The 14407-nt window shown below is 57.7% G+C and overlaps 2 protein-coding genes across 6 annotated transcripts in view; both read left to right on the top strand.

The window, feature by feature from the left end:
- The first annotated feature begins 286 nt into the window (after positions 1 to 286).
- AIFM3 (apoptosis inducing factor mitochondria associated 3) overlaps positions 287 to 14407 on the top strand; it is a 14747-nt gene continuing 626 nt past the window's right edge. The window contains exons 1-20 of one of the 5 annotated variants that reach the window (XM_047827020.1): positions 304 to 347; positions 571 to 756; positions 2781 to 2949; positions 7114 to 7327; positions 7576 to 7685; positions 7902 to 8011; positions 8107 to 8151; positions 8380 to 8476; positions 8553 to 8665; positions 8957 to 9043; positions 9472 to 9563; positions 9672 to 9802; positions 9894 to 10009; positions 10118 to 10189; positions 10266 to 10329; positions 10921 to 10997; positions 11113 to 11230; positions 12646 to 12744; positions 13028 to 13103; positions 13654 to 13758. In XM_047827020.1, the coding sequence (XP_047682976.1) occupies positions 2919 to 2949; positions 7114 to 7327; positions 7576 to 7685; positions 7902 to 8011; positions 8107 to 8151; positions 8380 to 8476; positions 8553 to 8665; positions 8957 to 9043; positions 9472 to 9563; positions 9672 to 9802; positions 9894 to 10009; positions 10118 to 10189; positions 10266 to 10329; positions 10921 to 10997; positions 11113 to 11230; positions 12646 to 12744; positions 13028 to 13103; positions 13654 to 13758 (1757 nt within the window). In that variant the 5' untranslated portion in view covers positions 304 to 347; positions 571 to 756; positions 2781 to 2918. Of the gene's footprint in view, positions 348 to 570; positions 757 to 2304; positions 2331 to 2780; positions 2950 to 7113; positions 7328 to 7575; positions 7686 to 7901; positions 8012 to 8106; positions 8152 to 8379; positions 8477 to 8552; positions 8666 to 8956; positions 9044 to 9471; positions 9564 to 9671; positions 9803 to 9893; positions 10010 to 10117; positions 10190 to 10265; positions 10330 to 10920; positions 10998 to 11112; positions 11231 to 12645; positions 12745 to 13027; positions 13104 to 13653; positions 13759 to 14407 lie in introns of those variants that run through there. The other 4 variants (XM_047827019.1, XM_047827022.1, XM_047827024.1 and 1 more) reach the window with 4 other exon arrangements.
- LZTR1 (leucine zipper like transcription regulator 1) overlaps positions 12882 to 14407 on the top strand; it is a 20620-nt gene continuing 19094 nt past the window's right edge. Inside the window, exon 1 of the mRNA XM_047827018.1 lies at positions 12882 to 13344. The gene's annotated coding sequence lies outside the window, so the exon portion shown is untranslated. The remainder of the gene's footprint in view (positions 13345 to 14407) is intronic.

Raw genomic sequence — 14407 nt, 5'->3', positions numbered from 1 at the left:
TCAGATCCGGTGCGCTGCCCAGCTATGCGCCCCTCTAAGGTCCAGAGGATCCCTGGGAACCCAAGCCCCGCCGGCGGCGTCCATGGCCAGAAGGGCCCCCGAATGCCTCCCCATACCCCGCGACCCTCTGTGAGGACTCTGAAGCCACTGGCCTGACCCCTGACCTGGAACCGACCCCCAACTACCAGCAGGGACCCGGTGGGGCGGTGCTGGGCGCCGCGGGCTTCCCGGCCGCAGTGTCGCCGCAGCGCCGGCCCCGCCCCCGCCCGCTCCTCCCCCCCCTCCCCCTCCCCCCAGGCGGCCGCGGCCCCGAGCGGCTCCAGAACGGAGGCCCGCGCCGAACCCAGGTGAGTGCCCGCCCCGGGGACCCCAGGCCCCAGACCTCTGTCCCCGCCATCCCGGCTCGGCTGCCGGGTCCCGGCTCCACAGTCCCCGCGACCTGGGCTAGCTCGCGCGCGCTCTCAGATCTTGGACCCCGGGCCGGCGCGTTGGGGGCTGAGGTCTGCAGTCGGGGAGAAGAGACATGCTGGAGGCTGGAGCGCCTCTGTTCCTTCTCTCCTCCCCCGCCAGGCCCTTCCTCGCTTGCCGCGGGGCCCTGCGTTGTACCCGTCCCCCTTCCTGGGCCGTCCGGTTTGGTGAGGGCACCTGGACCAGCGGGAAGGCTGCAGGAAAGATCTTCCCAGATAGAGGGAACTGCACGTGCAAAGGCAGGGAGAGTGCACGGGAGTTTTGCGCCTGAGCCCGGCAGGGGAGCAGGTGAGGGCAAACTTGAATTCCATCCCAAGGAACGCTGGAAGGCACTGAGGGCCCCAACTGGACAGCAACCTCCCCACTGCTGTTTCTGTCTAGCCTGCACTGGCTTAGGGGAGGGTGGTGTCCCTGTGAACCAGGACACAGGCTCCTGGTGGATAGTTAGCACTTGGGCACTGTTACAACTTTTCAGCATTGGGTAGTTTGTAGGCAAGGGACAGCACTCCACAAAATCTTGGCGGGGGGGTGGGGGTGCAGGGCCCCCTCCTGCTGCAAGAACCTTTGCCCTTGAGGCAGCAGGGCTCCAAGCCAGCCTGCACAAGGTAGGCCTGCGGAAGGTTCAATCCCCAGCAAGTCTGTTTCCAGGCCCAAGGCCCTGGAGGATCTGAGACACCTGGGCACCTGGGAAGGGAGAAACAGCCTAGACAGGTAACTGGCAGCAAGTGAAAGTTCCACGTTTTCTGACATCTGTGGCCCAGCAGATGAAGCCTAGGCCAGGCAGGAAGGAGGTAGGTATGGCTGAGCCAGAGGAGAAGCCAGGATCTGGGGAGGGGCCCCCTTGTGCCCAGGGAGAGGACAGGTGGGGCAGGTGGTAGCCAAATCTTACAGACTTGCCTTGGTGATGAGAGGGTTAAAGGGCATCGGTATGCCCAGGTGGCCTTTAAGTACCACCACCTCCTGAATTGTAATGGGTGCCTCTAGTGCAGGTTACATCAGATGCCAGGCAGTAGATTGTCCTTCCCAACTTTTCCTCCTGTCTTCTTGCCCCCCTTGCTCTCAGGCACCCACTCAAAGCCCTTGCAGGGATCTGGGCAAGAGCAAATAGGTGCCAGCCCCACCTCCAGTTAGACTTCAGGAAGAACTTCCAGGGAAAACAGAAAGGATGACAGTTGGATGGACTGGGGGAAGATCATTTGTAAACAGGGCAGCTTTGTCCCAGGCCTTCCAAAGTCCAGTCTGTAAGCTGAATCTTCCAGAAGGCCCACCCTGTGGCCTTGAGGACTTTGGCTGCAGGGATCTCTTTGCTGACCAGGTGACCTCTCCCCATGGCTTTGTGGCTTGCAGGGTGATATGGGGGCTTCCTGGGTCCCCTCCTATCTTGAAACTAACCAAGGTGGGAGGGAAGTGGGAGGCCACCCGGATGGCCCTGCCTGCTGCCTGACCTTGGCAAGCCCTTGGCCCCTCAGTTTCCTCATCTGCTGTTGGATGTGATCTCAGCACCGTAGGCCTGGAGGACATTTGTGAAGGGGGGAGGTGCACAGGGTGGGAGCTCATGACTGCCGGGCCTGGGCTGTGTGCCTGGCCTCCCTTTCCCCCAACCCCATCAGGCCTGGGCTGGCCGCCCACTTCTATTCACCATGGAGCTGGGTTTCCCTGGGGACAAGTAGCCTGGCCCAGCCCACCCCCACCCCACCCCCTGACACGCGCCCCCAGTCTCTCCTGGCCTAACTCACACTAGGAGGAGGAGTAGAGGCTGGGCAGCCTCTTGGACCCCTGCCCCACCACACGCCCTGCCTTCCAGGGCCGGTCCACCTCTGGGCTGGGCCAGGAAGAAGAAGCTGTGGCTGTCCCTGGAGGAGGTGGGTATCCAGGGGCTGCCAGCCAGGTGGGGGCCAGGGCCTGAGAAAACGAAACATTACCCCCACTGCAGGAAAGAGAAACCCCTGGACCAGGAAGGCTCTGATCTGCCCAAGGTGCCCTGGGGTTTGACCCCAGACATTGTGGCCTCCCTAGCTGCTGGATTTTGAGTGGGTTGCAGAAATCAGGATTTACTGGACAAGGCAGCTACACCTAAAAGAATGGCTGAGGTTGGAGCAGAGGGGCTCCCCAGGCAGTAGGCACAGCAAAGATGGGAGGGGAGAGTGAGGCCTCAAAGGGGAGGTGCCACCAAGGTCCCCTACATGGTTCCTAGCTCAAATGTGCTTGTCCTCCAGAAGCCCCTCCCCTAGTCTGTCTCTATCTCTCTGTATCTCTACTCACATTCCCCATCAAAGCCCTGGTCCCTACAGATGCCTCTGTCTCCCCTGCAGGTCCTGGAGGCAGCTCCTGCTGGGATGGCAGCTCCAGCATCTTTAAGGGCCACAGGGGGTCCAGCCCCACCGGGGGCACCCTAGGACTCCCACAGCCATCTGTGCACCTGCCCCCCACTCATCTGTGGGCCACTCGCCATGGGTGGGTGCTTCTCCAAGCCCAAGCCAGGTACCTCCTCTCTTCTTGCCTCATTCTCCCCTCCCTCCTCCTCCCTCCTCCCTTCTCCAGCCACATCCTTCCTCCTCCCCCTCCCCCCTCTGCCTCTGAAGTAGGTCAGGCCGGGCGGCAGCCGGCTTCGAATGTTAATTCCCTGAAGGCTGGAGGGAGGGGGGGCTTGGAGCCATTCTCTTGGATCCCCTCCAATGGGTCCCCCTCTTTATTTGGGGATTTGGGTGTTTGTGGTGGGAATAGCAGCTGAATCTTTCTTGAAAAGTAGAAGTTACCCGTTCCTCCTGCCCTGGGGGAGGGGAGGGGGGCAGTGTCCCCTAGGGTTGGGGAAGAGGGACTCTGAGGACATCCTCAGCCACTATGTGACCCAGGGCATGCAAGTTACCTCTCTGAGCCTCAGTTTCCCTCTCTACAAAATGAGCCTGATCTCTCAAAGTTGCCATGAGGGTGGAGTGTTCACCTCTTCTGATGTCCTGTGTGACCTTGGGCCGAATTTCCCCATTTGTGCATGAAATCCTGCCCTGCCTGGCCCAAGAAGTTCTGGCCAGAGGTGGGGGCCTCACAGATGCTAAGGGAGGCCCAGGTCTGCTCTCCATGGAGACCCCTGTCTGTTGGGCTCTCTCTTCAGCCCCTATTTTCCCTCTTCTCTCTTCACAACACTCAGGAAGGCAAAAGAATGGAGGCATGTTACTAGCTTCTCTAGTGTCTAGTCTGTGCCCCCGCCCACCTGCCACCCAGGCCACCCTGCCCCAACCAGCTCGCCCCAGCTCCCCTTACCTGATACCCATCAGCTCCATTACCTTGGAACACATGAGCCTATTCTCCCTTTCCTGGGTCTGAGGGAGAACTTGGGGCAAGAGGAGACCTTTGATGCCCTGCCAGGCAGAGGAACACCCCATTCATCTGCCTCAGGAGCCAGCTCTCCCTCCCCCCATGCCTATGCTGTGGGTACCCAGCCCTGGGCCTGATCCTACCACCCTTCCTGCTTCCATGTATGACTTGAGCAAATGATGTCCACTGTCTTGACCTCAGCCTTCCTCCATCCGAAGTGGGCAGAAAAATGCTAGCTGGTCCCAAATCCGGCTCCTATAAGACTACTGGGCTGGCAGGAAGCCAAAAGCAGAGGGTGCCATCTGCAGTTTCTTGTAAAGGGCCTCAACAGGCTGGCCTACCTGAGGCCCCTGGCCCCAAGCTCCCAGTTCAGGAGCTGGCCATTCTCACCCCCCTAGAGGCAGTGGTAAGAACTTGCATTCTTGAGCCTAAATTCAGCCCTGCCCCTTCCTGGCTGTGTGGCCTTGGGGAGGTGACTTCACCTCTCTGTGCTGCTGTGTTCTCATGTGTAAGTGGGGCTAACCGTTTTGCCCCCCCACCTCCACCCCCTCATGCAGACTATTGCACTTAGCACAGGGCCTGGCACATAGGAGGCTGTGCAGAATGTTACTATCCCCTCTTTTAGGAGCTAGGTTCCCTGCTTCCAGGACTCCCCTGTGGAGCTATGGCAGAAGGGCACGATTTTAGACCCCAGGCACTCAACACTGGGCAGGTCAGGGGTGAGGCTCAGGGAATTTCAGGGTGTGGGAGTGAGAGCATTTGGGCCATAGAAGTTCAGCTGGGGTCAGCAGGGGCTATAGGGAGACCACAGCAAGCCCAAGGTCTTTGTGCAAATTCTTCACCTTCTATCTTGCTTGACTCTGACTTGGAGCACATCAGCACACATTTCCTGAGCTCACTCTGTATTCCTTGTGTTCCATTGGCTCTGTGTTCCTGATAGGAAGTATTCCAGGCCAGACCCACACTAAGCTCAGAACTAGGAGGAAGTACAGCTCTCTTGGCATCTGGTCACTTGCCTTTTAATAGGACACAAGTGCTACCTAACAGCTTTCCCTTTTTGCCATGGCTGTCAGGAAGCTCAGAGCTCACCAATAAAATGCTACTACCCAGCTTTATCTGTTGAGCTTCTGCTCTGGGTTACATATATTAAATCCTTCAGCATTGACTATCACCAAAGAGGTAGGCACTGTTCTCTGTTTTATAATGAAGGCATCTGCAGTCCAAAGGGGCTAAGGCAGGAGCCCATGGTCACATGGGCACCTGGGAATCATTTGCTAGGGTTGATCTGGCTTTATGGGTGAGCAGAGACACCCTCTCCATCCACCTTTACACTACTGTTCCTGACTTAATGGCTTCCCATTAGACTGCGTCAGCGAGCTCCTTGGAGCCTTCTGGAAGGAGGTGGAGGATGAAAACAGCCTGGCTTGGTTGTTATCTGGGCCCCTGCCAGGCTGTTCCTGTGAGCTCCCTCTCTACAGTTCACATAGCTGGTGTCAGCTGAGTCCAGGAGTATTTTCCTTTTTGATTCTTCTCAAAACATTCTAACATTATTACATAAAGTATGGAAATGGAGGCACAGAACCTACCCCACCCTAAACCCGCCCCCCTCCCCCTTCTCCCACCTGATACAACAGCTTCAGCTTGGTGGTGTGCTCCCTTCCTGCCCAGCTGGAATCATGGAGGGACCTCAACCACCCCCCTTCCCCTTCCCTCCCCTCCCATGCCTGGGCCAGGCTAGGGGCTGGGACTTGAGGATAAGGAGGGGGAGGGGTTCTACCTTCCCAGGCTTCAAGCCAGTGGGGGATTAGCTCTGCAAGAGAGGAGGACACGCAGGGAGTGGGCAGCCAGAGGAGGCATCACCTGAGCTGTTCAAGTGGATGGGCAGCAGTGAGCCAGGGCAGGGAAGAATGGCAACCCAGACCAAGGAACTGCCTAGGCAAAGGCCCAGAGGTGTGACTCTGTTTATTTCTGGAGTATCAGGTCTGGGGTGGAGGGGAGAAGAGGTGAAAAGGGGAGAGGGCTGGAGGCTCTGGTGCCTTGGGACTTGGGACTCCTTGGACTCCTGCTTCCTCATTGGGCCCATGCTGTGCCAGGGGCTTAGCTTCCATCACTCAGCCCAGGAGGCCAGATTATTGCTGCTAAAAATTCTGTTTATTGTTTCCTTCTAATTAGAAAAATACCCCAGGCACATTGTAGGGAATTTAGAAAATGCAGAGAAATATACAGAAGAAAATGACAGTCTCCGGCTAACTGACTGCTTAGAGTAGTCGCCACAGGCACTCTGGGGAAGCATCTGCCCCACAGAAGCTTCAAGGTGGGCCCCACGCCCCTCTGTACAGTCCCTGTGCACCCATCCCTTTGGGTACAGTTCACCCCCAAGGCCCCACACCCTTGCACATGAAGGTGTTGAAAAACCAGTGCTTGGCAAATGATGGATTCTTAAACTGGTGAGCATAGCTATTTTAAGAAGTTGAAAATACAGTGTGTACACTTTTTTTTTAATTAAAAAAAAAATCTCAAACCTATGGGAACATTGCAAACAGAACAACAAAGCCTTGGTTTCCCATTACCCAGATTCACTGGCTGGAAAATGAGCCATACCCAGGTTTGAACGCCCTGTTCTCCCTGGAGTCAGACCCTAAACATGCCCCTGATCCTTTAGGGATGTCCTTCTCCATCAGGGACCGTGCAGTTGGAATCAGAGCAGGATTCAGGCCACCAGGGTTCTTCCCCCCACATAAATTCTTAGAGAAAAGGCAATTTCAGGGTCAAAGGAGCTCCATTTGTGGGCCCCTCACTAATTTGTTACTGAAAAAGAAAACATGCAGGAATGAAATCAAGCCAACCCAGCTCACCTCCTGCTGCCTCTGTTCTGCTTCTAGCCTGTTTTTTTTTTTTAATGAAAAAAAAAATTTAAGTTTATTTATTTATTTAGAGAGAGAGCACGCGTGCAGGCGTGCACACACGATTGTGCTTGCTCCTGAGCGGGGGAGGGTCAGAGAGAGGGAGGGAGAAAGAGAGGGAGGGAGAGAGAGAGAATCCCAAGCAAGCTCGGCACTTATGAACTGTGAGTGTGGGCTCGAACTCATGAACTGTGAGATCATGACCTGAGCCGAGATCAAGAGTCGGGTAATTAACCAACTAAGCCAACCAGGTGCCCCTGCTTCTTGCCTGTTTTAAGGCTCTTTGCTGATGTTGCAGATGGCTTTCTGGAGAGGTGGAGGCACAGGAGAGAACTCAAACTCAAAGGGACCAGCCTGCCCAGAGCCTGTGGCGTGGGCAAGGAGGTGGGCAGGGCTGGAAACTCACAGTGCTGCCCTGTCTACCCTACAGTGGAGCTCAAGATCGAGGTGGTGCTGCCTGAGAAGGAGCGGGGCAAGGAGGAGCTGTCAGCCAGCGGGAAGGGCAGCCCTCGGGCCTACCAGGGCAATGGCACAGCCCGCCACTTCCACACTGAGGAACGCCTGCCCGCCCCTCACCCGTACCCTGGTGCTCAGGACTGTGTGGAGGCCGCCATCTGCCATGTCAAGGACCTTGAGAATGGCCAGTGGGTGCTGGGTCTAGTGGGGCAGGGAGCAGTCAGAGGGCCCAAGATGGGAAGGCATGGTGCAGGCCATGGATGGGGTGGGCTGGGAGGCCTGGAGGGAGCCCTTGACGAGCACCTGCGCCAGCCACCACCAGTGTGGCCTCTCCTGGTCTGGGCCTGCTCCCCAGAAAGCTAGACTCTGGGAAGAGGTGCCCACCAGAGGTGGTGCCTGGTGTCTGGCCTGATGTCTGAGTGCAGCCCCTCCCCAGGATGCGGGAAGTAGAGCTGGGCTGGGGGAAAGTGTTGCTGGTGAAGGACAACGGGGAGTTCCACGCTCTGGGCCACAAGTGTCCACACTATGGTGCACCCCTGGTGAAAGGTGAGCTGTCCCAGTACACACAGGAGGTGGGGTGGGACCTCCCTGAAGGGTGCTTGGCCACTGCACCATCACAGGCTGGCTTGGCTCTTCCCTGGACCTCCAGGGTCTCATCTATTAGTGGGGGTCTCCTGAGCTGTGGGGAGGGGTGAGCAGCTGCTGGAACGCAGGGGAGGGGAGCTGTTGCCTGTGGCCCCAGCCCAGCACTGCTTCCCTTAGGTGTGCTGTCCCGTGGCCGGGTGCGCTGCCCCTGGCATGGTGCCTGCTTCAACATCGGCACCGGTGACCTAGAGGATTTCCCTGGCCTGGACAGTCTGCACAAATTCCAGGTGGGGCCAGGGGGGCAGTAGGGTGGGAGCCTGGGGATGCAGGGCAGGGGATGGAGCCCCCCAAAACCTGGTCCTGAGCAACACAGCCCTTGCAGGTGAAGATTGAGAAGGAGAAGGTGTACGTCCGAGCCAGTAAGCAGGTGAGGGCGTGGCTTGGGCTCAGGCAAAAAGGAGAAGTGAGGAGGGCATCTTGGCCCAGGGATCAGCATGTGCAAAGGCCCTGTGGCTGGGGACAGAGTGAAAACTGTGCAGTGGGGATGAGGCTGGACTGCAGCAGCAGGACCTGGCCTGCTGGGATGATGGCATAGGGAGGATGCCATTCCATGACTCCAGCTCCCAGCTGCCTCTTGCTCTCCGGACATCCCCAGGCCTTGCAGCTACAGCGAAGAACCAAAGTGATGGCCAAGTGTATCTCTCCAAGTGCTGGCCACAGCAGCAGCACCAACGTGCTGATTGTAGGCGCAGGTTGGTGGTGAGGTTATGAGGGGTAGGGCAGGGTGGGGGAGAGGTGATCCCTTAACCCACAGCACCATCCCCTCAGGTGCAGCTGGCTTGGTATGTGCAGAGACACTGCGGCAGGAGGGGTTCTCAGACAGGATCGTCTTGTGCACACTGGACCGGCACCTCCCCTATGACCGGCCTAAGCTCAGCAAGGTGGGAGGAGGGGCAAATGGGAGCCCAGGCAGGCCCCAGACCCCTAGCTCTCTGGGCACAGTCAGGCCCTCTCAGCGCCTTGCTTGTCACCCCTTGGGGGTCTGACCAGCTGCCTCTCTGCTCAGGCCAGGCCTGTCTGTGGTACCCTATAAAGATGTGGGTTTGGTGAATTCCATTCTGCAGCCCCTTTGTGACCTGGGCCCAGCCCTACCCTCCCTAGGCATCGGGTCCTCCATTGCAAAATGGAACACTGGCCACCTGGCCTTATCTCAAGATAGCTATCTCCTGCAGTCCCTGGATGCACAGCCTGAGCAGCTGGCCCTGAGGCCCAAGGAGTTCTTCCGAGCCTATGGCATCGAGGTGCTCACCGAGGCCCAGGTATGGGGCCAAGACTAAGAAACAAGTCTGGGGAAGACTTAGAACCACAAATGATGTGAGGACATGCAGGCCCCTGGAGGTGTGTGTGGTGGGGGGAGGTGTTCTGCCCTCTTGGCCCTGATGTCTAGGCCCTCCCAGGGGTGCTCCAGGCCTGGAAGGCAGCACTGGATATTCTTCCAGTCAGGATTGTGGGCACATGCAGAAATCTGTTCAGAGCTGGGGCCGGAGAGCATAAGGATGGCTTTGAGGGGAAGGTGATGTCAGAACCTTAAACAGTAAGGAGAAGCCAGGTGAGGGAAAGAGGACCATCCAGGTGGCAGGAACAGTGCCTGTGGAACCTCCTGTTCAGAGGGTCTGGCAGGAGCTCGGAGGGGCAGCCAGGCCCAAGTCCACGGCCAGGCCCACACTCTGCCCGGCGGGGGTTGCAGGTGGTTACGGTGGACGTGAGAAACAAGAAGGTTGTGTTCAAGGATGGCTTCAAGCTGGAGTACAGCAAGCTGCTTCTCGCACCAGGGAGCAGGTAGGAGGGTGTCTCCCCCTTGTACCCTGTTGGCACTTGGCAGGGCACCAGCCAGCATGCGAGGGATTGGGTGCCGGGAGCCCCTCACTGATGCTGGCCACACCTCAGCCCTAAGATGCTGAGCTGCAAAGGCAAAGAGGTGGAGAACGTGTTCACCATCCGGACACCTGAAGATGCCAATCGTGTGGTGAGGCTAGCCCGGGGCCGCAACGCAGTGGTCGTGGGAGCTGGCTTCCTGGGTGAGCAGCCGGGGCTGGTGGGGGCAGTGGTCAGGCTGTCATGGCTTGTCCCAGGGTGCAGGGTGCTAGACTACCATGCACCACCCCTTAGGGATGGAGGTGGCTGCTTATCTGACTGAAAAGGCCCACTCAGTGTCCGTGGTGGAGCTGGAGGAGACGCCCTTCAGGAGATTTTTGGGGGAACGTGTCGGTCGTGCCCTCATGAAAGTAAGCCCACTCTGACTCTCGGCACCTGGGCTGTCAGAACTCCAGGCACCCAGCCCAGCCCCTGGCTATGCTCTCATCCATGGCCTTCTTGCCCACCTTCCCTGACAGATGTTTGAGAACAACCGGGTCAAGTTCTACATGCAGACAGAGGTGTCTGAGCTGCGGGCCCAGGAGGGAAAGGTGGGCCCTTCTTCCTGCCCCTTCTCCCCTGTTCCCAGGAGCTGGGCCTACCTGCTAACCCGCCCCCTCCCCACAGCTGAAGGAGGTCGTGCTGAAGAGCAGCAAGGTTGTGCGGGCTGACGTCTGTGTTGTGGGCATTGGTGAGTGAGTGGGCAGGCAGGTGCAAATGAGCACCTGCACATGCTCCAGAATGGCCTTGGGCCAGTCTCTTCCCCTCCCTGGGCCTTGGTTTTCACATCTGTAAAATGGGTACCCCAACCATACCCACTTCACCAGGCTATCAGGGAATGGGTGTTCCACATTTAGCCAGGGCTTGGCATGGAGGATGCCCCCAGTGACTGCTGCCCACAAATACTCGACTCCACAGCCTGCCCCATGTGGGCTGCAGAACACAAACAAGCCTCAAACTGCTCCAGTTGAGGTGCCAGTTTGGGAAAGGACAGAGCTGGGAGGTGGCAGCCTAGGGGCTGGGAAGGTATGGCATGCTGACCCTACCAGGGGCTTCATGGAATTTCTCAGAGGAGGTGATACATGAGGCCGCATGGGAGGCACAGGGTCTGTGAGGGTCCAGGCAGAGGGGACAGGATGCATGAAGGCTGCAGGATGGGCAGCCCATTGGATGAATGGTCTGGAGCTGAATTGTGGTGAGTGAAGGGTATGGGTCATGGAGGACAATGAGGTGGGAGAAGGGAGGGACCAGGGAATGGACATGGTGGCCCCTGTCTTGTCAGGTGCAGTGCCTGCCACGGGCTTCCTGAGGCAGAGCAGCATCAATCTGGATTCCCGAGGCTTCATCCCTGTCAACAAGGTGGGGCTGGGGGATGGTGGTGGCGGGGGCAGGCAGGGTGCTGGGCCGGGGGTAGTGGCATGTCCAAGTCAAGGCCGCTGTGCCACCCACAGAGCCCTGGGCCCTCTCCCCACAGATGATGCAGACCAACGTTCCGGGCGTGTTTGCAGCTGGCGATGCTGTCACTTTCCCCCTCGCCTGGAGAAACAATCGGAAAGTGAACATCCCACATTGGCAGATGGCTCATGCCCAGGGTATGGCCAGCCCTGTGGCAGGATGGGGGATGGGAGGATGCCCAGGGTCTCAGCTTCCCCCAGGCCCATTCCTCAGTTGCTGGCCTTGGGTCCCAGTCTCTGGGTTAGACATTCAAGGTTTTGTGGTGGCCTGTCTGGGAGCCTCCTCCAGGTGATCAAGCCAGATGACAGGGAGCCTGGGTGGCTCAGTCAGTTAAGCATCTGACTCTTGATTTCAGCTCAGGTCTTGATCTCAGGGTGTTGATCTCAGGGTTGTGAGTTCAAGCACCATGTTAAGCTCCTCACTGGGCATGAAGCTGACTTAAAAAAAAAAAAAAAAAAAGCTACCTGACAGAGCAAGCCCTGTGGCCCATCCACAGACGCCCCTCCAGTGCCCTCAGGACACCCCACCCAACTAGCCACAGTGTCCCACCCCATCCTTCCACCAGCCCCTCCTTTCCTTTCATCCTCACCAACCTGTGCAGTCACCCAGGGAGAGAGAAAGGGATTTAGTAAGACACGGGCCACCTTCCCACTCAGTGCTTCTGTCTCCCTTGGGCCACTCGACTGGCTCTGTGAACACAGTTGTTTCATGCAGGCCCCTGGGAGGCAGCCATTTGGGCCTGGAAACTTGCGCTCAGTGGAAAACTGTCGTGCTCTATGAGGAATAGCTCCCCCACCACACACACACACACACTTGGTGGTCACCATGCCCCTGAAGCCTCATTTACTGTGAACACCTGGTCTGAGTCCCTAAGATGTAGGTACAAGCAAGCAAGTTAGCTGCCCCGTGGGGAGGACCACCAGACTCCCTGCACTCACCTCTCCTCTCTCACTTCACATTATCTGAGCATCTGCTGCCTGAAATCCCACTCCTGGTACCAATATCTGCTCAGGTTCAAGGTCTAAAGTTGGTGCTGGTTTTAAGGAACCAAAGACCACTCATCAGCCAAGTACAATTAAGGTTTAACTGGGAGGGTCTAGGAGGCTCTCATAGCCCTCCAACTACAGGGTCCAGTGGGGCCTGGGAATATGAACTGAGAAGCCACCCACGCTATTCTCTGGGGCCCTGGTTGTGGCTGTCATCCCTACTTCCCTGGGCACTTGTGTCCCATTCTTCAGACCTGATGTGTCCGATTATTGTCTGGGTGCACACCTGAAATGGAGGCAGCCCAACAACGCCAGGAAACAGACCTTCTAGATGTGGGGCACTTCATTCAAATTCTCTAGAGAAGCAATCTAAGTGACTGGCTTTGAGCCAGGTGTCTCCTCTGCAATTGAGTGTGGGCAATGGGCTGAGCCATGATGCACCTGTTCACCTCTGGGAAAGCAAGGAGGAGTAGTTCCACATGTCAGAGGTCCCCAGAGAGCCCTGGCAGGCAGTGTAGGGGTGGCCGGGGCTAGGGTCGGGGATCTCATGACCCTGAGTCTTACAGGGCGCGTGGCGGCCCAGAATATGCTGGCGCAGGAGGCGGAGATCAGCACCGTGCCCTACCTGTGGACAGCCATGTTTGGCAAGAGCCTGCGCTACGCTGGTAACAGTTGGCCCGGGCAGGGGCGGGGCCAAGTGCGTTTAGGGGTGTGGCTAAGGTGTGTGCGGAGCGCAGAGGTGGAGCTTGGAAGTTAGGGCGGGGCTATGAGCATCCTAGGGGCGGGGCCGCGTCAGCTGTAGGAAGAGTGAAAACTGATTAGGGGTGGACTAAAAGGACCACCTAAAAGGACAAAGGGAGCAAGGCCTGGTGGGGTATTCAGGGGGGATTTAGGAGGCCACAGGACGCTGACCCTGGGGAGCCCCATCCCCTCCTGTACGGCCCACAGGGTACGGAGAAGGCTTCGACGACGTCATCATCCAGGGGGATCTGGAAGAGCTCAAGTTCGTGGCTTTTTACACCAAGTGAGAGCAACTGGGTGGAACGTGGCAGCCGCCGAAGCAGCGGGAGCTCGGTCGGGAAGGGGAACTCATCCCAGAGGAGCTCTGCTCCAGAGGAGGGGACTTACCTGAAAGATGGACCAAGTGGCCAAGGGAGGCAGCTAGGCAGGAGACCCACCAAGGGAATGTGAGGAGGTGGGGCAGTAATAACTCCAGCAGCCACGCACTGAGACAGGACATTTTATCTTCAGGACAGCAATTTGAGGTGGGTGTTGACTCCTGCTTTGACGCTGAGGAAAATCACACAGGTAGAGAGAGAGAGTGGTGATCCCAGGACTGGAGCTCAGCTCTGAACTCCACTGAGGAGAAAGACTGGAACCTCAGTGGGCCTCTGGCAGGATCCTAAAGCCCATGCTGGGCCAAGCAAAGCAGGGAGGGCTGGGTGCTCAGAATATTTCTGTTGTCCTGGGTAAGATCACTCCCTGGGCCCCAGTTGAAGAGGAGTACATCAGGGTCTCTAAGAAGAGAGGCCACTGCTGGGCAGTCCTCAGGCTCAGTTACTCTGTCCCTGCAGAGGCGATGAGGTGATTGCTGTGGCCAGCATGAATTACGATCCAATCGTGTCCAAGGTGGCTGAGGTGCTAGCCTCAGGCCGTGCCATCCGGAAGCGGGAGGTGGAGTGAGTGTGGGCTTCAGAGATATGGGGGGGGGGGGGGAGGTCCCCTAAGGGACTGGTCCTTGGTAGCCAGCCACCCCCATAGCCCTACAGAGCCTTCCCTCTATTCTTGGTCCACATCAGTCTATGGAGCATCAGGACTATGGGGTGGTTGGGACAAGGGTTGTGCTTTGTGAATGGGCTGGTTATTTGTGTTCTTGGGGGATAGAAGGGGGAAAAGCTGTTGTCCCAGGGCAGGCCCAGTGCTGTGGGGAGGGGCAAAGCCCTTGGTCAAAACCATTGCTTAGGCAGTTACCTGGCATGGGACACCCAACAGGACATGGTTGTACTGAGACTGGCAGAAGCTAGGGGGGTAAAGGCAGCTAGTGATGCCTCTGGGGACACCCTACATAGAGTTGTTGGGTGGTTTTTTTGGTGTCTGGGAGACACTGGATGTCAGCTATTCCCCTCACCCCAGGCTGGTGCCAATGGGAGTCACCCTGTAGGCTTAAACTGCCTGCAGAGAGGCCCCCTCCCCCTGCCCAGGGACTGGGGAAATCCTGGAGGCCACGGGACAGGTGTAGGCCTCAGGCTGGAAACAATGGAGAACCAAGAGGGAACATGATGAATGACATGCTCTCTTCCTGGCCTTCTCTCTATCTCTCTCTCTTGC

This window comes from Prionailurus viverrinus, chromosome D3, assembly GCF_022837055.1.
Source record: "Prionailurus viverrinus isolate Anna chromosome D3, UM_Priviv_1.0, whole genome shotgun sequence".
Lineage (NCBI taxonomy): Eukaryota > Metazoa > Chordata > Mammalia > Carnivora > Felidae > Prionailurus > Prionailurus viverrinus.
Note: the sequence above shows the minus strand (reverse complement) of the source record. Positions and strands in the feature narration are given on the sequence as shown.